The sequence below is a fragment of the Muscardinus avellanarius genome (genome assembly GCF_963383645.1).
Source record: "Muscardinus avellanarius genome assembly, chromosome: X".
NCBI lineage: Eukaryota > Metazoa > Chordata > Mammalia > Rodentia > Gliridae > Muscardinus > Muscardinus avellanarius.
In genome coordinates, this window is record NC_137792.1 from 71,804,962 (window position 1) to 71,829,279 (window position 24,318).

General features: G+C 37.8%; 1 protein-coding gene across 16 annotated transcripts; it reads left to right on the forward strand.

The window, feature by feature from the left end:
• Positions 1–870: 870 nt before the first annotated feature.
• On the forward strand, positions 871–24,083 carry PABIR2 (PABIR family member 2; the record flags this gene model as incomplete). 16 transcript variants are annotated; one of them, XM_080719490.1, is made up of 10 exons in its annotated part: positions 871–968; positions 4,594–4,684; positions 8,872–8,931; positions 9,230–9,273; positions 9,357–9,411; positions 10,465–10,566; positions 11,048–11,109; positions 12,501–12,565; positions 15,521–15,617; positions 24,014–24,083. In XM_080719490.1, 10 exons carry the CDS (start codon positions 871–873, stop codon positions 24,081–24,083), a joined length of 744 nt encoding a protein of 247 aa, XP_080575616.1. The 16 variants fall into 16 exon arrangements, with proteins under 16 accessions (XP_080575616.1, XP_080575617.1, XP_080575618.1 ...); XM_080719491.1 differs by having other exon boundaries at positions 4,594–4,672; XM_080719492.1 differs by having other exon boundaries at positions 4,594–4,672; positions 12,504–12,565.
• Positions 24,084–24,318: the final 235 nt, after the last annotated feature.

Here is a 24,318-nt window from a genome sequence, read left to right on the forward strand (position 1 = left end):
GCGGAAGAGGCGGCAGGTTGTAGATTTTGGTCTTGGCCCCAGCGGGTTCCCCCGGGCCGTTAGAACCCAAGAGAGGAAGAGGAGGCACCGCGGTGGCGGCAGAGGGGCCGAACCCCCAACATTCCTCGAGGCGGGAGGGGGGCAGGGACGGGAAAATCACCGATTACAAGGCTGAGGAGCCTCCCCGGCTGGGGCCGGGGCCGGGGCCGGAGCATGGGGGGCTGGACCAAGTCCCCGAGCATGGGGAGCTGGAGCTGCCGGGGCCTCTTGGCTGGGCCATGCCCAACTGTCAGGTCCTCCGTGCTAGCGCTACCCGGGCAGCTGCTGCATATGTAGCCGGGGCCCGCTGATGGCCCTCGGCGGGAAATATCAGCATGAGTTCCGCCGCTGCCTAGTTTCCTCCCCTCCTTCTCTTCTACCTCTGTCCTCCCTCTCTCTTCTTCCCCACACCTCGACCTTTTTTTCTCTTTCCTGTGCTTTTCTTACCCTTGCTCTACTCCTCTTATCCTCTGCTCTGCATTTCCATCTAGTTTCTTTCCATCTTTCTTCCTTTTTTTCTTCCTTCCTCCATCCTTGTCTTCCACTCCTCTTTTTTCCTCCAACCTTTCTTCATTTTGTCACCCACCAACACAGCCTCCCAGCCTCCTTCCCTCTCTCACTAACATCCTCCCTTCCTCATCAGCATCCTCCTTCCCTCCTTTTCCTCTCCTACTTCTCCGCCCCCAGCCCCCGCCCCCAAGCCTCCGCCCCTTAGCCCCCGCCCCCAGCTGCCAGTCCCCAGCAGCTCAGTCCTGCAGTGAGTCTTGGGAGCCCATAGCTAAGCACCAGGAGCTGAGCACTGCCCGCTGTGCCTGCCTGCAAGTCTCCGACATGGCTCAGGAGAAAATGGAGCTGGACTTTGAGCCTGACACATCTCATGGTGGCACCCTGAGGAGATCCAACAGTGCTCCCCTGATCCATGGGCTCAGGTGAGCAAGATTGGGGAGGATGGAGTACGGAGTTCAGGAGCTTCTTGACGCTGTGTAAGCAGTCTTCCTTCCCTAAAAGTGCGAGTACAAAGCTCATTTGGGCTCTCCAAACCGAGGGGTTGGGGACTTGGTTTACTTAACAGTGACTTGGGTCCCATGTGGAGTGAAAGTTTGACCTCCAGCTCTGGGCCATGTCAGTAATACTCCTCCCCTCTGTCGTGGGGCCATGTTGTCTCACTCTAAAGAGAACTGCAGAAAGCTTCTGGATCTTCTGACAGCTTTCTTGCCTTGGCTAATTTATACCAGGGAATGTCAGACTGAAGCCCCTGGAACTAGACTTGAAATTTAACACCTGTCTCTACGAACGGCTATTTCTAAGCTTAGTTTAGGAACCCTAGCATTAACAGGTTTGCTTTAATAAATCACAGTTTATCTAATAACTCAGTTAAATGGTGTATTCACATCATATTAAATGATTTGGATTTGTCAGAATGTTTTCAGATTCTAAAACTGCCTGAAATGCATTTGAATACATAATACTGAAAAATAAAAGGTGGCCTGTAACTTAGGTCAGTGAAAGCACAGGTTTGAGGTGGAAAATGGAAAGAACTGACCCTTTCATTTTAGTTTCAGAGTCTTGTGTTCTTATGTGAATAAGATACAGAAGTAGAATTTTGTGATATGTGAAAGTTAGATTGGTTTGCCTCCTGGGCCTCTTGCGTTTCACTTTTATAAGTAGACAATTCATCTTAGAGAGCCAATTTATTAGAACCTGTAGAAATGGTATTAGTCCAAAAAAAGGAGAGGGTAGTACAATTAGTCTAAAACATTAATCATGTACAGCGAAGGCAAAGAAGTAATTTCTTGTCTACTGAGCTGATTATAACATCCATATTTGGGAAGCAGGGGTGGGGGGAACAGGTTTTCTCTTTCCTTTCATTAAATATAATCTTGAAACTGAAGGAATGGTGGAGTGACTTTTTTATTACTTTAAAAATAAACTGATTTCTTTTTCAGTTGTCTTTTAAAATCTGGTAAGCAGCCGGGCGTGGTAGCACAGGCTTGTAATCCCAGCGCTTGGGAGGCTGAGACAGGAGGATCACACGGGTTTGAAGCCAGCCTCAGCTACTTAGTGAGGCTCTCAGCAACTTTGACCCTGTTTCCAAATAAAGTATAAAATAGGTCTCGGAGTATAGCCCTGAAGTAGAAAGGCCCCTGGGTTCCACCCCCAGTACCACTGAAAAAATAAATAAAATCTGGTAAGCAAGCAATTGTATGTACTTGGACAATCCTACTGACCTGCATTTACACAATTGTAGGAAAAAACATGGTTTTGTGAATCACAGTTTAAGTATATAATTGGAAGGTTTCATGGTGTGATAGAAGAAGGGGTAAGGAGACCAGGCCTGGTCCCAATTTTCACTAACTAGCTATGCTCATTAATGAATCATTTAACCTTTCTGAGTCTCTGTTTTCTTTCTTAAAAATTGGGAGAGTAGAAATAGGCAATCTCAGTGGTCCCCTGAAGCCCAGATCAGTTTACTTCTGAAAATCTTGAGCTCTTATCGTAATTGCAGCACTCAGCTAGTCACTTCAGGGGTATTATACAAAAATGAATGAAGTACCTCTCTATCAAGAGGTTTAAGACCAGCCAGGTGTGGTGGTACATGCTTGTAATCCCAGCATTTGGGAGGCTGAGACAGGAGGATTGCACAGGTTCGAAGCCAGACTCAGCTACTTAGTGAGGTCCTTTGCAACTCAGTGAGACCCTGTTTCAAATTAAAGAATAAAAAAATAGGGCTGGTGGTGTCGCTCGGAGGAAGAATGCCTCTGGGTTCCATCCCTAGTACTACAAAAAAAAAAAAAGGTTTAAGATATCCACACTTTTTTTTAATTCAGTGCTGAGGAACAGTTTCTGGAGAGCAGTGCTGGAGATTGAACCCAGAGCCTCATACATAACTAGGCAAGCACAGTACCACTGAACTATATCTGTTTGAGATGGGGTCTTAACTAATTAGCACAGGCTGGCCTTAAATCTGCTATCCTGCCTTGGCCTTCTTTTTTTTTTTTTTTGGTGGTATTGGGGATGGAACCCAGGGGCCTTCTACCTCCAGGCTACAATCCCAGACCTCTTTTTCTCTTTTTTATATTTTATTTGGAAACAGGGTCTCTTAAGCCAGCTGAGGCTGGCTTCGAACTTTCGTGATCCTCTGGTCTCAGCCTCCCAAGCGTGGGGATTACAAGTGTGCACCACCACACCTGGCTCTGCTTTGGCCTTCTGAGTAGCTGGGATTACAGGTATGATACTGTGACTTCCTAACACATTTTTGTTTTGGGTACTGGGGAATTGAAACCAGGGGCATTCCGCCTCTGAGCTATGCCCCTATAGGGACATATTTTGAAACAAGGTCATATAAAGTTGCCAAGGGCCACACTAAAATGCTGAATCTTCAGTGTTCAATCTTCCTGTCTCAGCCTCCAATGTACTGAGATTATAAATGTGTGCTAACACACCTGGTACCACTTTATTTTATTTTATTTTTTGTGGTACTGGAGATGTAAACCAGGGACAGTCTACTTCCAAGCTACACCCTCAGGCCAATTTTATTCTTTGGGATATTTTATTCCTTGAAACAGGGCCTCACTAAGTTGCAGAGGACCTCAATAAGTTGCTGAGGCTGATTTCAATCAAACCTGTGGTCCTCCTGTCTGAGCCTCCCAAGTACTGGGATTGCAAGTGTGTGCCACCGTACCCAGCTTCACTTTTTTAAAATAAAATAAAAAATTGGAGTTGTAGTTCAGTGGTAGTACACTTGCGTTGCATGCTCAAGGCTCAGGGTTGATTCTCAGTATTGCAAAAAAGAAAGAAAAATGTTTAGCTGGAACATTTGAGCTTCGCTCTTGAGCTCAGGAATTTGAAACTAGCTTAGGCAGTATAGCCAGAACCTGTCTCAAAAAAAAAAAAATAACACAGATGTCTCAAAAAGCATGTTTCCTTTTAGTGTGTTCTCTGGGTTCAAATGAGGAGATGATTCCATTAGCTTTGGGGGAATGAGAAGAGTTTGTACCATGTCTTCATAGAAGTTCATGGTATTTGAGGTGGTTGTGAGGAGAGGAAGGATTTTTGACAGATTGTGGTAGGAGGGAGAGCATTTGAGGCAGAAGGGGCCACATGAGCCAAAGAAATATCTCAGGTATTTTTATTCACTCATAACAAGATGGGATTTAGAGATAGAACACACACTTCTCTCTTCTCTCATACAACAGGGCTCCCTACTCCTAATCAGTAAAAAGGTAGTCCTCTGGATAAACAGATGAGCTGATCACATCTGAGGGGGGCTGCCTTGGGGCTGTAGCTTTGACCAGAAGCAGCAAGAATGAACCAGTCCAGAGCTCCGCCCCAAACCTCTCGAGCTGTCCCCCAACCACTCAGGAGATCAGTTATCTCTGCAAACCTGTTATCTGCAACACATCAGTCTGGCAGCTCTGCCAAGAGGACGGTGAGGAGTTGCTTTTTCTGTAGGAAATGAGCCATTGAAGATTTTGTTAACTACAGAACTGATGCCAATGTACATGAAAATCTCTTCCTTTTGAAGACATTCATTATTTTATTTTTACTTTTCAGTGACCATTCACAGGTTTTTCAGCCATACACATTTAGAACTCGGCGGAATAGTACAACAATTATGAGCCGTCACAGTTTGGTAAGTATCGAAGTAAGTATCTTGAAGGAAATACTTCTAAATGTAGTTTTTTTCTAGAATTTACATGCTGTGCCCAGTTTTCAGGGAAGATTTATTTATTTGTGATGTTTACTATTTTTGCTGTAACCATTCAGCTTTAGTATATATAGAAAGAAGACTTTACAAATGTATATACATATATATGTATTTTTGTATTTTTAAAAAACGTTTTGTTGTTATACTACTTGCCTCACAGTTGTAATTCAGTCAGGATTAACTTCTAATTGTCGCCAAGAACAGTGTCTTTTTTTATGCTTTTGACACTCATCTGTTGGATAATACTAGTTTTCCAAAGTTAAGAGTTTTTTTGAAATGTTTATATTCTCAGAAGAGTTATCAATGTCATTGTTCTCTATAGTGAGAGCTGTTGGAGATCACCTTATTAGATGAGTCAGTTAGGAGAAATTATGAGTCGGTTTTTATATAGTAGCACTTCATATATGGAGCTCAGTCATCCAGATACTTTGATGTACTAGAAGACATTTGAGATGGAAGCACACATATCTCTAAATGGCTGAACTAGATTTTCAGTCTGTGGAAAAAGTTCATTAGTTTATTTATAGGATGTCCTGTCTGACCTCTGAATCATCTATAATACATACACCATTATAATAAGCCTCTAACCAAGTAGTGTATGAAAAGCAGCAAATCAGAAGAGGTACTATTAAAGGTAATAGCTGCTTGCAAGGGAGCAGACAAACTGAAAAACAGAAGTTTTTTTTTAAAAAAAAAACTTAGGTTGTGGCTTCACATAAGGGCTGGGAGCCTATTGATAGTCCCCGGGGGGTTTCACTGATATAGAGCCATATAATGGTCCCCAGATCATTAATCTTTTCTTAAATTTCAGCAATACCTATACTTGTATGTTACATGTTACAATGCACTTTCACACATTTAATTCTCATAACAATCCCTAAGAAATAGGCAGAAAAAAAGATTCTTTAAAAGATTAAAGGCAGCAGCACCTAAGACTCAGATGACATTAAGTGACTTGCCTAGAATCACATAATAGTAAGTGGCAGAGCTGGGATTAGAGATCTTTCAGTGTCACTCTGGTATAATCTGTTTGCAGAAGGGGAAAATATATCACATTTAGAAAGATTTCCAGCCGAAGTGGCTAAAAATACTTAGAGGGGGGAATGTTAGCTATCTAGAGGTTTTATTCGCTTCATCTACTTCCCTGAGGATATCAGAGAATATAACTACTTATTTTTGCTGGGTATATGAGAAATGTCTTGATGTGTTACACAGCTGTGCTTCTGATAAGGGTAGCATAGCAAAGAAGGGAAAATGAGTTTGCCTCTCTACACTTCACTTACCTTTTTGTAAGATGCGATGATTCTTATCAACCCTGTTTTAGGCTCATCTCTCACTACTCCCTGACATAAACCCCTTTCTCTGGCTGCTCTAAAGTAACTCATTTCTGAAGTAGCTGTGGGGACTCACCACTGTCGGTTTACCCTTACACTACCCTTCACCTCCATCCTCCTTTCTGGTCCTTCATAAGCCAGTTTCATTCTCATATCTCCTTTGCACAACTTCCACAACTATCATGATATTAATTATACTGTATACATTATATCACTGTATTCTAAATCTTAATGCACTCATCTGTGTCCCATAGTAACCTGCAAAGAATAAAATGTTAGGAAATGAAATGGCAAGGAGAGAGGATGGTGAAAGAGACAGGCTAAAGTAGGACTTTCACGATTTGCCACCTGACTAGAGAAACGGGCAGGAAGAAGGAAGATCCCAAGTAACTGAAATTGTGTTTCTTTGTGACTAGGTGAATGGTGTTGCCTTGATTAGGAGTAGAGAAATGATAGGATTGGTAGTTTGGTGGGGAGAGATGAATTCGTGTGGGGTTCAAGGTGTCACTGGCTCCAGGCTGTTTTCCAAAGCCACATTCTATGTCTTTTATTTGAACTGCCAGCTCCCTGTCTCACCACTTTTCACTTCCAGCTGATGACCCTTCTCATGTCACAGACAAGGCAGACACCTATCTTGTGCAAATGTTGTCTTTCTTCTCCTAAACATGCCTTTGCCTTCACATTTGGTGCTTCTCCCTGATGGTTCATACATTTTCTGACTCTCCTGTCACTTTGCTTGGCTGTTATCTCCCCAGTCTTGTGCCCCCAGTCTTTTCCTCTCTGTCCCTTTCCCTCCCACCTCTTTTTCCTGAATCACACATCTAATATGGGGAAAAGAAGTTATTTCCTTTTTCATCAGTTTCTCCATCCCTTTTCTTCCTTTCGCCAAGCTTTTTCAAAGCATAATCAACATTCAGCTGCCTCTAATTCCTTGTCTCCTGGATTGCCAATTTGTAACCTCACTGGTTTTACCATAATTCCATTAAAAAACTGTCCTTGAAAATATCACCATTTCCCACTTAATTATGAATGTCAGGGGGCTCATCTTATCCCACCTGAGCTCTTTGCTTTATTTCACACAATTAGCCAGACCTTCTTTGCAGCTCTGGCTTTTTTTTTTCTTCTGGCTGATACATTACTCTTGTTTCAGGTTCTAGACACAGCTTTGCTATTTTCTTTCCCTGTTTCTGGGTCACTTTCTAGTTTTTTCTAAAATTAAGATATTATATAGATGCAGCATCTAAATTTCTGTTTTTCCCCACAGTAAGTTCATAGCCACCCTCACTTTGCTTTCTTGATTATTTCACTGTCTTTTGAATTTCTTTGGTTCTCTGACACATATGTGCTCCTCTTCCATATTATCCTGTTAGAGTCCCCTTGTCTTATCTCCTTGCCTGGTAGCTAAGAATTTTTTCAAATGACCTTATTAGGAGTTCACCAGTAAAGCAATATTAAAGAACTTCTTAAAAGAATTTTACTTTTTTTATTGCGATACTGGGAATGGAACTCTGTGGTATTTTACCTTCAAGCTACACCCCTATCCCTATTTTTTATTCTTTATTTTGAAACAGGGTCTCACTGAGTTGCAAAGAGCCTCACTAAGTAGTAGCTGAGGCTGTCTGCGAACCATGATCCTCCTGTCTCAGCCTCCCAAAGGCTGAGATCACAAGCGTGTGCTACCACGTCTGGCTCAATTTTACTCTTAAATTTCTTTTTCTTTGGAAAACCTATGAAAGAAAAGTAAGAGAAAGGATTCGGTAATGAAGTGATATCTTTTGAGGTAAAATCATGTTTCAGTGGATAATTTTGAAAAATTTACCTGAATTAGCTTTTGCCTAAAAAGACATTTTATACTGCTTAATGCATTCATATTAAAATGATTTTAGTAGCTTAGGACCTCTTCAATAGGATAATTATTTTATTTGATTTTAAAATATTACAAGTTCATTTTCATTTCTTAGAAAATAAATAGTAGCTGTTCACATTATGTCTACTAAAATCCTCTACAATCTGTTCATATAACATTTTGTGAACAGATTGTGATTATTTTGAAGGAATGTAATTTGTCCCCCAAATCATTTTAGTTTTGCATTATTAACAAAAAAATGTCCTGTTTGGCATGATGTTGCATGCCTGCTATCCAAGCACTTTGGAAACTGAGACAGGAGGATCACAGGTTCAAGGCCAGCCTCAGCAATTTAGCAAGACCTTGGGGGTAGAATGACCCTGGGTTCAACCCCCAGTACTACAAAAATAAAAATAAAATGGTAAAGGATGACCTAAGGAAATATGACAGTTATTTTAATGAGACACCTTGACTTCCCACATTGATTTTTTTTAACTATTAAGATTGGTATCCGGGTGTGGTGGCGCACACTTGTAATCCCCACGCTTGGGAGGCTGAGACAGGAGGAGCGCATGTGTTCAAAGCCAGCTTCAGCTACTTAGTGAGGCTTTCAGCTACTTAGTGAGGCTTTCAGCAACTTAGTGAGACCCTGTTTCCAAATAAAATATAAAAAAGGTCTGGGAGTATAGCCCGGAGGTAGAAAGCCTCTGGGACCTACCCCCAGTACCACAAAAAAAAAAAAAAAGATTGGTAATGATATCAACTTCCATGATTTAGATCATGGAAGCAAAATATATTTATTGCAAACTTAAAGTATTTTCAAGAACATTAATCATAGATAGAATATTATATTGGGCTTGTTAGCATGTCTCCCTCCATGTGTGCATTGGTAATAAAAGTTAACACTAATGTATTTTCTTTCCCTTCTCATGTCCTTATTTTAGATAAATGGGGTAATGGATATTTATTGTATTCCTAGTAGCAGGCTGCATCAAATCAAAAGGATAAATTGTACTTACTAGCTTAGATCTGAAATTTTTGGCATTTTACAACTTTATTTTGATGTTGAAGATTTAGATATTAAAAATGAGTCAGGATACAACTCTGGATGTTGGAGACATTAAAAGTCTTCTGAGTTTACAGATAAAATATAGATGTGACATGCATGGTCTATATACTTAGAATGTTAGTTCTGTTACCTGTGATTATGTCAAATGAGGTAGAGAAGTCTATAATTTTATTTGGAGTAGAGAACTATATGATTTAAAATTATATTTTTAGCACATATATTTGTCCTTGTAGGAAGAAGGCCTGGATATGATGAATAGAGAAACTGCACATGAAAGGTTAGTGCTTGGAAAGAACAGGGCCTAGCCTCATATATGTCTTGTTGGTAAATACTGATGGTCTTTCATTTTGTTTGTTTTAGGGAAGTGCAAACAACAATGCAGATAAGCCAATCATGGGATGAGAGCTTGAGCCTGGTAAAGTTTTTCTATGTTCACTTGAATTTTTTCTAGAAATATTTATTTATTTATTTTTCGAGTTGTAAATTTAGTGACTCTACTAACTTTGTTAAGATACTAAAGTAGATAAAACTTACTTGATAGATTTGTTGGTTTGGAAGAATAATCTTTTACCAACGTTTGAAACCAAGGATTTTTCTAAGAATAAGTTGTCTTGAAATATTTATGCAATTCATGGGCTTTTTAAATTTTTCCATGTGCTTCTCCCCTTTCTGCTTCTAAGTTGATTCCTGTTTTTACTTTTTATTTTTATGCTTTTGGTACATTGTAATTATACATTATAATGAGATTCAAATTCATACAAACATGTATGCACACTGCATTTGATGTTTTTCCCTCCACTTCCAACCCTGCCTTCCTCCTTCCTCCTCATACATACTAATGAGATTGGTAGTGATACCCTCATATATAGATATCATACTAATTCAACTGTTCTCTTCGTGTTTTTCCCCTCCTCACCTTTCTCCCCCAATTCCCTTCCACTATTCTACTGTTTTCTCTCTCTTCATTTAAGTGAAGTCCCTTTCGTTTTCTATTTTCTCCCTGGCTTCCACATATGAGAGAAAATACATGACCCTTCATGTTCTGAGACTAGTTGATCTCATTTTGCATATTTTTTTAGTTCCATACATTTTCCTGCAAATGGCATAGTTTGTTTTTTATGGCTGAGAAAATTTCATTCGTGTTTATATACCACAATTTTGTTATCCATTCTTTGTTGAAGGATACCTAGGTTGGTTCATATTTTGACCATTATGAACTCTACTGCTATAAACATAGGTATTCATGTATCAATATAGCATGTTAAAAAACTTTAATTCTTTTGTAAAACTCCTGAGAAATGGTAGAGCTGGGTCATATGGTGGTTGATTCTTGTTTTTAGTCTCTGCTTTTCCAGAAGACTATTATAGTCCATACATTTCTCCTCTTAAAATATAGATGTGTTATGGTAGTAAATAAGAGCTCTGATGTGCTGAAATTTTATGAGGAAATAACACTTTATATTTACAGAGTGATAGTGATTTTGACAAGTCAGAGAAATTATATTCTCCTAAGAGAATTGACTTCACTCCAGTTTCTCCAGCACCTTCACCCACCAGAGGCTTTGGAAAGGTAGGTATTAATTGGGTTTTACACACAGAGCTGTTTATTCTCTAAAACATATATATGCAAATCATTTTACTTTAAAAGTATAATGAAGCTGGGTGTGGTGCCACACATATGTATTTCCAGTACTAGAGAGGCAGAGAAAGGAGGATCACAGGTTTGAGGCCAGCCTTGGCAACTTAGCCAGACTCATAGCATTGTGATACCCTGTTTCAAAATAAAAAGGTTTGGGAGTTTTACTTGAAGGTAGAATGCTCTGGGTCCAGTCCTCAGCACCAATAAATAAATAACCTGATGACTTCATGAAAAAGTGGTAAATATCTGTGATAGTAATTTGGAAGTTACATCTATATAATAACATGTAGACAGCTAAGCAATTCTGAGGAACTTGTTTCTATCATTTTCAAAAGAACCTTTTGAAAGCTGAAGCACAAAAATATTTATACTAAATATATTTTTCTAGCAGTGCTTTTCACCTTCCTTTCAAATGTTTGTGAGTAGCAGTGGGTTGCCACCAAGTCCAGTTCCTAACCCAAGACGGTTTTCAAGGTAAGTAAACTTAAATTGCAAACATGGTCGAAGTACTCATTTTATTGGTCCCTTAAATTAACTTTTTCTTCAACATTTTTATGGAAATTTTTAAGTGTACAACAATTTTGAAGGATTTCACTGTGAATACTTACATTTTACCAGATTCTATTTTTTGAGACTTAGAGCTAATTTATATTCAGAGGGGACACTCACACTATGGCATACACCACCCTTTTTTTTTTTTTTGTGGCACTGGAGATTGAAACCAAGGGCATTCTACTTCTGAGATACACCACCAGCCTAATTTTATTTCTTATTTGGAAACAGGGTCTCACCTAGTTGCAGAGGGCCTCACTAAGTAGCTGAGGCTGGCTTCAAACCTGTTATCCTCTTGTCTCTGGCTCCCAAGTACTAGGATTACAAGCGTACGCCACCACATGCAGATTCACACCACCCTTTTTAAGGAAAAGAAATTAAGATTATAGATCAGTAATGTCACATAGCTGTCATCGCGGCTCCTTGGGAGCCTGAAGTAAGGGAATCACAAGTTTGAAGCTAGCCTGGACAACTTAGCAAGATCCTGTCTACAAATAAAATTTTAAAAGGATCTAGGGAGCTGGGCGTAGTGGCACACACTTGTAATCCCAGTACTTGAGAGGCTGAGATAGAAGGATTGCAGGTTTGTGGCCATATTCAGCAACTTAATGTGATCCTCCACAACTTAGCGAGACCCTGTTTCAAAACAAAAGAATAAAATGGGGCTGGAGAGTGTAGCTCAGATAGAATGCCTCTGGGTTCCACTCCCAGTACATAAAAACAAACCTGAGGATATAGTTCAGTGGTAGAGTATATGCCTAGCATGTATGAGGCCCTAGATTCAATCCTTAGTACCACACACCAAAGATTATAGATCAGTCAATCTAAATAACCAGCCAGGTGTTATGGCACATGCTCATAATTCCAGTACTTGGGAGGCTGAGACCGTAGGATCACAGGTTTGAAGCCAGCCTCAGCTATTGAGTTGATACCCTCTGCAACTTAGTGAGACCCTGTTTCTAAATAAGGGATAAAAATGGGGCTGGGCATGTAGCTTGGAGGTAGAATGCCCCTAGGTTCAATTCCCCAGTCTGAAAAAAAATCAAAATAACCTTTTAATAAAGTATATTTTTCATTAAACTGTTGTATTTTGCCTTATCGAATGATTTTTTAAATGGCTTAAAATGTTATTCCATATTGCCTTTTGTTAGATCAAATCATGCTTTAGCATTTTATTTATTTAGCCTAATTACACAAGCACTTTTCGTTTTTGTCCATATGACTGCTATTTTTATTTATTTGATGGACTGTAGTTTTATTTACCTTGCATCTTAGAAGAAATTTACATTAATCTGTTTGTTTATCTATCAAAGCAGGAGGAGTCAGAGTCCAGTCAAGTGTATTAGGCCCAGTGTTCTTGGTCCTCTTAAAAGAAAAGGTATGTAACAACATGGCAATTGTGATTGAAAATACTGTGTTATATATTTGGAACCTACTGAGAGAATAGATCTTAAATATTCACATCACATATATGCACAAAACATAAGTAGGTGAGGTGACAGATGTTTTAACTTACTTGATTGTGATAATTTCACAATAGATGCTTTTTATCAAATTATCATGTTGCATACCTTAAATGTATACAATTTTGTCAAGTGTGCCTCGACTAAGCTGGAGATAAAAAAAGATACATCATATTTATGGTATTTAACTTACCCACACATGAATTTAAAAACTAGAATTCCATTCTGAAATGCGCTCATAGTATTGCTCTCCTTTTTCTCTGAAGAAACATGAAGTATTCCCAATGTTTGCTCTACTGATTTTAATTTTGTAAATTAGCTATTTGATACTGTATTTCCTTACCCTTTGTATATGAATCACATTCATGTATTCATATTATCAATATGTATTCCAAAATATTGCCTCTCGGTGATCCAAATGTAGAAGAGATGCATAATTATGCTCAGAAATATTATATCACAGTAAATATATTTGTAAATGCGCAAATATAAGATTCACATTCCCATCACCAAATTACACCTTGACAAAGCAAGAATTGCTATATATTCAAGTTTATAGCATTTTTATATAATAGTGTACTCTGTTAATTACCCTATTTTCCATCACAAAGCAGCTAAAGTTGTCTCAATCAATGCTAATTTTCAATGCTTATATGATACCTGGTGGCATTTTTTTTCATAAAAAGGCAAAGTAATTTAATATGGGATCAGTTATTCCCAAGGATATGACCAGATATGATTGCAAACATGTCATTTTAAATAAGAGTTTTAATAAAAGACTTTTAAAAAGCACTTCAATAAGTGGTTTCTTTGTGCAGATTGCCTTTAGGGCCAATAAACAAATCAATCTGTTTAATATTAGAGAAACAGATATTTGTAGTTGTGAGGAAATCTTATCAGTTATGGAATCACACACAGAATCAGAAAATACTATAAGACAACATTAAAGATCCTGAAATGGTGATGAAATGTATTTTTCTTTAAACAGTTGTGGGTATTTTATCTGATAGAATGATTTTCTTAAAAATGACTTAAAATGTCATTCCAGATTGCTTTCATGAATAAGTTTTATTTTGTAAACAATCTTTTTCTTTAATCTTGCAAGAAATTCTTTACCATCCTGGGAATATTCTCAGTGTAATTAAGTAGAAATAACACTTGAAAATAAAGCTAGTATTAGTGTTATAAACTTAAAATGTTAACAGAATTAGTGTGGATGTTAGTTTCAAAGCTGTTCCAAAATACACCAGCAGATGGAGGGGTTCTTTGCTAAAAAGAGCTGTGAAGTCTTTCGCTAGTGAGGTGGAGTTGAGTCCCAGCATGTTTTTTAAAGCTCTCTGTTAAAGTATGGAAAAAATAGCATATAAAATATAACTTTTTCTGAATTTCAGCAATTTTCAGAACAGCTCCAGAAGAAAGATAATATGTATTAATTTATTATATGGAAAAATGAATCTTGCATTTCTTCTCATTTTATCTTTTTATGTCAAAAGAATCTTATACTGTTTTAGGTTTAAAGTTACTAATTTCCTACTGGAATAGGATAGACCCATGAATTAAAATGTCTTTAACATTCCATTTTCAAGGTCAGATAAGAACTTCAAGACCTAGGAATGGCATGTATTTTAAATAAAAGCACAGCTTTTTTGAGAAGGGGCTTCTTCTTAGACCTGTTAGATAATCCTCATTATTTGGTGGCAAATGTTTATCATTATTCCTTTTGATCCCAGGTTTCATTATTATCAGTTCTGAGAAAATCTACAGGATTTAGTTAACCAGTACAATACCAAATTTCTAAGTTGAATAAGACTTGCTTTTAATTGCAGGCATGGTTTCAAACATATATTTTTAATCTTCATCTTTAGGAAATAGTCTTAAGCAGCCTTTTCTTATACACTTTACCAGAGAACACTTTTTTAAGCCATTTGATGTCATCTCAAGAAATGTTCCTATATTAAGGGATAAAATAAATAATAGTTGCTACCCTTCTAGCATAAAATACTCATTGTGAGCTTTAGCTATTTGGGAATACTTTTTCTACTTTTAGTTAGATTTGTTTTGCCTGATGTAATCAGTGTTTACTCTTGTATAAAAGAAAATGACTCTGTATGTGTGTGTACATATTTACTACATAATATGCTACATCTAATGAATGAGAAGCTCTTTTAAGGCTGATAACTTTTTGGTTGAGCTTATGTGGAAGAATATTTCTATATTAAAAGCACATAGAATTTTCCCTACCATCCCCCTCTACCATCTTGTACTCCATTAAGATGTATAACTGCAATGCACCAATAAAAATACATTTTTATTAAAGCACATGAGAGCCAGGCATGGTGGTGGCACACACCTATGATCCTCAGTACTGAGGAGGCTAAGATGGGAGGATGAAAGGTTCACAGCCAGTCTCAGAAACTTTTTGAGACCACATTTCAAAATAAAACTAAAACTAGGGCTGGCGGTGTAGCTCAGGGGCAGAGTGGCCCTGGATTCAGTCCCCAGTACCACAGTACAAAACAAGAAAACATGGGAAAATAGCTTTTAAGTAATGGCTCAAAGAAATATTCTGAACGTTTATTAAATAAAGATCACAGAGCTGGGCGTTGTGGTGCTTGCTTGTAATCCCCGAGCTTGGAAGGTGGAGACAGGAGGATCGCGCAGGTTCGGAGCCAGCCTCGCTGGCTTAAGAGACCCTCTTTCCAAATAAAAAATATAAAATAGGTCTGGGAGTGTAGCCCGAAGATAGAGAGGCTTCCAGGAAAGCCAGTACCGCCAAATAAGTAAATAAATAAATAAATATCACGCAACTTTAGCACCAGTCCTTTATTTATACAGTTGTTTTCCAGTCATATAATCTCTTTCCATTTTAGGTGAGATGGAGACAGAAAGCCAGCCCAAGAGACTCTTCCAAGGCACAACCAATGTGCTCTCTGCGGATACTACACAACTGTCTGATCTCAGTTCATGGTAAAAAAAAAAAAGAGATAAAATCAAAAGTATATTAGGTATGATCCATTTTAAAAGGAACCGTGTTGAAAGTATGTTGGCACCTTTTAAAATCTATTTAAATTTTTATATCTGCTTGTAAAGGGGCAATCTCTTTTTTAAAATTGTTTTAACTTTTTTCTTTTATTTATAAGTGGAACATATTGAAAAGGGAGAGTGCTTGGTGCCCTCTCCCTCCCCCATTCCCTTCCCCCTCCCAACAATGAGTGTCCAGGTTAACCATGCTATATTCGTACTTTTACACATTCAGATGTAGCTCCTCCATTAATCAACCTCAGCCTTCTTCGTCTTTATACTTCCATTCTAGTTTTACTGAGATTTCCCTAAAGGGGCAATCTCAAAGGAGGTATAGATACTTCTGAATATCCCACATCATTTGAAAGCTATGAATACTTCATTTTAATTCTTAGCTTCTGTTAGGTCAGCCTTTCCCAGTAGCTGGGATGTTGTGGTAGAACGTGCACAACTAGCTCGTGTAAGAATCATTGAGTAGCTGTAGTTAGTGTACATTTACTGTAGCTGCTGTGTTTGTATTTTATATTATATCTTTTCAACCTAGCAGAGGATATCAGCATTCTCTCAAGCATACTATTCTCTAAATAGCATAATCTGTTATGATAAAACCTTTTTGAAAAATTTGGAGTTTTCTATCACAGTGCTATCATTGTACTTTATAATACTTCCTCATTCTTTTTTATACTATTATTGATGCAATTTATGATGTGATTATACATCAAAGACACTTCCTAATTCTTATGGTCCAGTCACAATAATGGTAGTCTTGCTCTAGTTTAGGTCTGTAACTTAAGGGCTTTTATTGTTTTTGTGAGAAAGTTAACTTCTTTTCCTACTCCTGTACTTGCATATGGACATAAATGTGGGATGAGAGATAGAATTAATTAGATAACATTTTGAAATCTTTTAGTGTTTTCCAGTCAGCTCACTGGGTGCTCATAATTTAGACATAACTGTGTAATTACTTTGAGAATATTTTTGTTCCTTGAACTTTATAACTGAAAATTTTAAAAAAATTTAAGAAGCCACTCACTTTAAAAATAGGATGGTACTGAGCCTGGCAGTGATACATACCTATAATTCTAGGACCTAAGAGTCTGAGACAGGAGGATAACAGATTGGAGAAAAGCCCCAGCAAAGTAGTGAGACTCAGCAACCTAATGAAACCCTGTTTCAAAACAAAAAATAAAAAGGGCTGGAGTGTAGCTCAGAGCAAGAATTCTCCTGAATTCAATCCCCAGTTTCCCATAAAAATAGAACGATGCCTTCCAAATAGAAGAAGTATATAAGCCACGTATAAGGAATAAGGATTAATTCTCCTTTCACTTATTCTTCATCTTTTTGTATAAGATAACCTGGACTTCTAGTAGACCAATAAATCACAGATTATTTCTGCTTACTAGACTGGTTTATTGGTACTGTTATGATTTTTTTTGTACTAGGGATTCAATTCAGGGGCATTCTACTTTCAAGCTACAACTCCAGCTATTCATTCATCTATCTATCTACGTATCTATTTATTCATCTACTTGTGTTTTTTGTGGTACTGGGGGTGGAACCCAGGGACTTTTCTACCTCTGGGCTATACTCCCAGACCTACTTTATTTGGAAACGGGGTCTCACTAAGTTGCTGAGAGCCTCACTAAGTAGTTGAGGCAGGCTTTGAACCTGTGCGATCCTCCTGTCTCAGCCTCCCAAGCACTGGGATTACAAGCATCTGCCACCATGCTTAGCTATCTATTTGGTTTTTTTTTAAACAGGACATCACAAAGTCGCTAAGGTTCTGGCTAAGTTTCTGAGCCTGGCCTCAAACCTATGATCCTCCTATCTCAGCCTCCTAGGTACTGGGATTATAGAAGTCTGGCACTATTGTAAGCTTGTCAAGACTAGCAGATGAAACTATACTAAGTGCAAACTACATATCACTTTTATGTTAAAGTATGTCTTTAAGCACATGACTCTGAATAGGTTTGCTTACCCAGTTACTAACCAAGTGACCAAGTCAGGTTAAAGAAGATAACATTTTACCAAGCTAAAGTCATACAGTGTCAAGGATGTAGCTCATTCGTAAAGTACATGCTTAATATGTGCAAGATCCTGGATCCAATCCCCAGCACTGTACATACACACACAAATAGAGAGTAAAGAGATTTATTCTTATATCATCTTAGGCTGGCTGCCAGATGTTATAAAATAGGTTCATATAAATAAGGAAGAAAGGAAAGAGAAGGTGTGGTATTTATCAAGCATCCTCGCTTCTGGTCCAGGCATTTATTCCTCTAATCAGCACAGCCTCAGCCAACTATGGTGTGCCTATTGTAAGATGTCATTTTCTGTTCTTACTACTCCCATGCCCATGAGTAGACTTGTGAGTGATGGTGAGAGTTCTAGGAACATTAACATCAATAATGAAGGAAACTTTGGCTTTAAACACAAAGGTTATTGCCTCATGCAGGAGAGATTTGCCTTATTTACAACTATTCACGGAGTGCTAACAACATATGGCCCAAGTACCCTGTGATGAAGAAATTTATTTCTCAAAATTCACAAAAAGTAAGTATCGAAGATATTGAAGTACTAACCTTATGTGGTGGTTTATATTTCTAAGACCCAGATACTCAGGAAGCTGAGGCAGAATAATAGCTCGAGCCCACAAATAGCAGACCAACCTGGACAACACAGCAAGGTTTCATCTCACAAATTGAAACAGAGTCTCACTAGGTTGCTGAAAGTATTACTGTGCTGTTGAGGCTGTGGTTTTTTTTTTTTTTTTCTGTTTCATCATCACACGTATTGTAATTAAAGACATGCGCCACCACATCCAGCACAAATTCCTTCCTTCCTTTACTGGGGATTGAACCCAGTGGCATTCTACCTCTGGGCTATACCCCCAGCTCTTTTTGTTTTGTATTTTGAAACTGGGTCTTTCTAGGTTGCTGAGAGTCTCACTAAGTTCCTGAGGCTGTCCTTGTACCTGTGATTCTCCTATCAGCTTCCTAAGTGGTAGGATTATAGGCATGCACCACCATGCCTGGCTACAAATTAAACCTTCAAGTAGTTTTTAATCAGTTCATAGTATCTATACTCCTGAAATTATGAAAGCTTCAGATTGTGTTAAGACTTTTGAGATACTTTATATTAATGATACTGACACATATGTCTACAATGAAGAAATATTAAATGAGTTACCCTTTTTATGTAGAACTTAGGTCCTGCTTTTGCAGAGACTTTTCTTCTATTAAATTCAGTCATCGATGAGAATCAGACATCTATATTCTTAGAAATGGGGACAGAGATAGGCACCAGCTGTGTCCTGGTTTCTATTGCTAATGATGGCAATCTACTTGATAATGAAACTAAAACAATTGTATAGTACCTTTTAGAGAGCAGATAAAGGATCAGGTCATTAGTAATTATCTCACTGTTAAATTATTATAGTTTATTTTCTCTGACACCCCCCACAAAGAAAAGGGAAAGATAGATTTTGAATCTTTAGAGTTTATGAATTAGATTGTAATACTTAAAATCTGACTTTTTAGCTGGCTGTGGTGACTCACACTTGTAATCCCAGTACTTAGGAGACTGAGGAGAATCCCAGGTTCAAGAACAGCCTCAGAATTGTAGCAAGGATCTCAGAAACCTAGCGAGATCATGTTTCCAAATAAAATCAGGCTGGGGGCATAGCTTGAAGGTAGAATGCCTCTGGGTTCAATCCCCAGTTAAAAAAAAATATCTGACATATTTTAAGTATAAATTAAGTTTGAAATTTGCATGTATACCCACATGGAGTTTATACCTAATTAAGCATACTTTCTACATTATATTACTAAATCAAAATTCTGAAGTTGTTGACAACTAAATCTGGGGAACATTGTGAACTGTAAAGCAGGAGTTATGTCATTTTTGCCTTTATTCTTAACATCAAATGTTTGGGTATAACTCAGAACTATACCTTTGCATGGTGCTTTGATTTCATTTTTGCATTCTGGAAGTTCTTATTCAGCTCCTTATTTTACTGGGAGTAGAATTTTATGTATCTGTAGCATGTTATATCAAATAAAAATATTTTCAGGGCTGCTGGCCCTGCAGTGAAGCTTAATTGAATCTAATTCTCCTACATAAAAAGTCCTCCATGAATTTTCTCACCCAGTGCACCAGTGTTAATGTGATAGTTTACCTTAACATACATTATATTTGTCTTAGTGATTCTAACATAATTGTTTTATGGTGGTGGGGATTGAACCCACGGGTGTGATTTATTTTAATCCCACCCCTACTTCATTTTTTATTTTGAAACAAGGTCTTGCTAGATTGTTAAGGGTTTTACTAAGTTGTTGGGGTTGTTTTCATCCTGCAATCCTCCTGTCTCAGCCTCCCAAATACCAAAATTACAGGTATGTACCATTACATTTTTAATGATATATGTATTATGACAAAAAAGTATCATGAATATATGGCAGGTACAAAAGTAAGTTTTGATCATGATTTTTTTTTTTTGGTAGTACTGGAGTTCCTGGAAACCCTTCTACCTCCGTGCTACACTCCCAGACCTATTTTATACTTTTTTAAATTTAGAAACAGGGTCTCTTTTTTGTTTATTTGTTTGTTTTGTTTGTTTTGTGTTTGGTGGTCCTGGGGTTCCTGGAAACCCTTCTACCTCCAGGCTACACTCCCAGTACCTATTTTTATACTTTTTTATTTGGAAACAGGGTCTCTTAAGACAGCACGGCTGGCTTCGAACCTGCGCGATCCTCCCGTCTCTGCCTCCCAAGCGCAGAGATTACAAGCGGGCCCCACCATGCCCGGCTTGATCGTGATTTATTTAATAAATTCATAGACATGTGTACATATACTTTAGAGGTATTTATATGATTAGATATTTGTGATGATATTTTTATATCCCTGTCCCCAAGGTAAATAGATATGTGATCTTAACAAATCTTAGAAGTTATTTGGAAAGATAATGATGGGCCTAATTCTAAAGCAAGATAGATTCAGAAAGACATAGGTATCCATTAAACTCATACTGTGGGGTAGGAGTATGCCCTGTAGTCTTAGCTTATACCAAAATCTGCATTAGGAATGGTAGGGCTGTGACTAGTTTCTAGTGCATTTATTTGCTTGGCATTAATCTGATAGAAGCAGCGTTTTGACTGGACAAGGTACAGAATGACTCAACCAGATGGAGTGATAATATGAATCACACAGGATATCTTAGTTTTGTTATTTTATCCTTGAGATATTTTAAATGACTTGCTTGTACTGTCACCCTTGGTCTTTCTAGACAGAGAGCAATACTGTCATGGTACATTCAATTGTATGGTTCCAACATTGCATTAATATGTATATTCAGTGGCTGGAATTAGTTAGTTTACTTTTGATTCAGGTACTTATATATACAGTGTAAATTATCTACCTTTGCTTTTCTGTGATTGTCTGGCGTTTGGCCATTAGTGGAAGTAAGGCTCATTAGCACTTCCATCAGAGCTTAAGCAAGAAAAAGGAGAAAGAAACTCAAATTGGAACACACTTTGCTGTTTTTAGATTCCCTAGTGTAAGATTTAACAGTGATCACTGTGAGAATTACTTTTGTACAGTGATCTTCCTGTGGATTAAAAATTTGCCTTGCTTTGTGTGGACATAATAACAGTGGGTGATTTGTGAAATATAGTCACTGGATTCATTGAAACAGAAACTGGATTTAATTTTAGTAAAAATATTTAATTAAAGCTTTACACTAAATCTAAATTGCAATGGTGATTAAAATAAGCATGTGATTTCTGTTTGTGAACAAAGTTATATACATTTATATGTAACAGAAGAGAAGACATTATGAAATAAAATGTTCAGATTTATTTTTCTTAATTTTCTTGGTAACTTGTCTATTAGTTTCTCTTAAGGTAATCAACAGTGTTAGAAGATAAATTTCACTGCTTGGGTCATATTTGTGTTTTGAATGAATATAGGATTTACCCAAGCAAGCAAGTCTTATTACAAATAGAATCTTTTAACCCAGAACTCACCATAAGTTTCGTGGTTGGAATAAGGAATTCTTTATTTAAATTCAGATTATCTGCATGGTGCCAAAGCATGCTGCCAAGTAGCATACAGCATGCCCTTCGGCTGCCCAGCCAATATGTGCTTTAAGAAAGTAAATTCATTTTAATATTAGTCTAGGCAAAAAGCTACAGGAGAAAAAATTACATATGTTCCAAAGGCTATAAATAGAAAGGTCTTTTGATATTCCAATGGACATGAGGATATTGAACATTCATTTTAAAAGTGTAACTAGTGAGTAACTGAGGAATCAAAGAAAAGGAATCTTCTTTGTGTGCTACTAGGGATTGAATTCAGGGGTATTCTACCTATGAGCTACACCCCTAGCTCATTTTTACTTTTTATTTGGAAACAGAGCCTCACTAAGTTGCTGAGGTTGGCCTTGAACCTGTGATTCTTCTGTTACAGCCATCAAATCCCGGGATCATAGGCATGTGCTGCTACACCTGATGAAAAATTAGGTAGTAGGGAGACCTTTGGGGTTTGGAAGTAACAGAAGAAAACAGGGTAAGGAATCATAAAGTGAAGCTGGGTGCAGTGGTATATGCCTGTAATCCCAGGACTTGGGAGATTTTCCTGAGACAGGAAAATCAGGTTAGAAGCCAGCCTCAACAACTTAGCAAAATCCTGTTTCAAAATACAATAAATAAATAAAAAGGGCTGAGGGTAGTTCGGAGGTAGAATGCCCCTGGGTTCAACTCCTAGTACCAAAAAAAATAAAATAAAAAAACATGAAAAGGATATGAAATAATCTTCTTTTACCCCATTAAGATGCATGACTCTAATGTACCAATGAAAAGGAATAAAAAATCAATTTTCAGAATCAAAAAGGGAAATCAGAAAAACATTGAATTGAAGGCCTCTGGGAATGGTTACACAGTCAACTCTAAGGCAATTGAAAGACTTTGTTTTAGAGTAGAGGAACTATGAAGCAATATGTGTATGGCACTCAACCAGCCTGAGAATGGGCAACTCAGTAACTTAATTCCTCTCAATCCAAGCCTGATGAGAAGGTAAAAAGAGACATAGGAGGATAGAAACCCCTCAAGCAGAAGGTCAGGGAACTCCCTCAAAAATACCAGGGCGTATCAAGAGAAATGCTTATTTGTGTTAGTCTGGTGCGTCCAGGGGTACTCAAATAATAGAGGATCTTGAGAATCAGAGTTGGGTTTCTCGGACTTTATAATTTCACAGACATCTCAGTATTGTACATGATATAGTTCATTGCTGTTGCTTTTATGCTTTTTTTAAATTATTTACCAATGCTCTACCTCTGCGTGAGTCCTTGAAACCGGGTCGTTGCATGTTATGTTTACCCTGATAGATGCATTTGCTTATAATTCTTTTTACTTTGTCCTCAGTTCAGATATTTTGGATGGCAGTAGTAACAGCAGTGGCTTATCCTCAGACTCACTGGCTACAGGCAGCGCTTCTGCAGTCTCCAGTAGCATGCTCCAATTCATGTTCTCCGCTCATCTTGATGGATGATCTCTCACCCAAGTGACTTAAACATTTCTGATTCAGTATTTTAACTGTTGTTTCCCACATAAAACATTCAGTGAGGAATGCAGAGAACTTTGATCCCTAATGAGGATTAAAGTTAGACAGATTCCAACCATTTGGATACTGTCATTTGGGGGCATCTCTTCCTTCTAAAGTTCAATTTGAAGCATAATGACCTTACATCTGTTTTTGCTGATCTCATTTTGCATTTAGTGACTAAATCTCAAATACTCCTTTTTGATCACATACAGGATATTTTTTCCCTTAGCACCTCAAAGAGCATTTATTTTTGAATCAGTATGTTTAAGGAAGGCACTGATACGTATTTTCTATAATGGTTCTTTTCCCCAGCATTGATGTGATAGAGTTGATCAGAAATTCTCTTGCTTGAGAGATTTTTTTGTTCTCTGTTTGACAACATAGTTTCTAATCTCATTATTTTATAGTGATACACAAATTATTTTTTATTATATTAATTTGTTTTTATTTTTCCACATCAGCTTAAAGCACGCTGTTTTGTTTCCCTTTCCTGTTTGAGCTGCTTACTTGCCATTTCTCACAGAGGGAAAGAAATGCATAGTTGCTTCCATCACTGCCCTCATTGCTTCTTTGCTGTTGGAGTGTATGATGTGAGAAATAATTTTAGCATTGAGAATGAAAATGAACTTACAGAACGCCTGCATTAGTCACCCAAGTTCTTATGACATTGCTACCACAGTTGATAATTCTTCCCCCAAACCTGTTGCCCTAAGGAATATATAAAATATTATTAATATTTCTAGGTGGTGTTATCAAGGAGAAGAAATTCCTGCCTTGACCAGATGTGTGGAGCATCTACAAATGAATGAATAATGTGTTTACACACAAACCACTGTGTACAAAAGCAAGCATCCGTGGAGCTGTCAGTGTCTCTGGTGGTACTATGAGGCCTTAGGTGCCTTGGGTACACTGTCGTACTGTAAGGGATGTATATGATAAGATAGCGTGAAAAAGGAGGCTTTATATGTGTGGTTGCCACATACTATTTCAGTTGCTGCTTTTTTTTCTGATTCCTTCTTGTCATTGGATTTATTTTGTCACGTGGTAA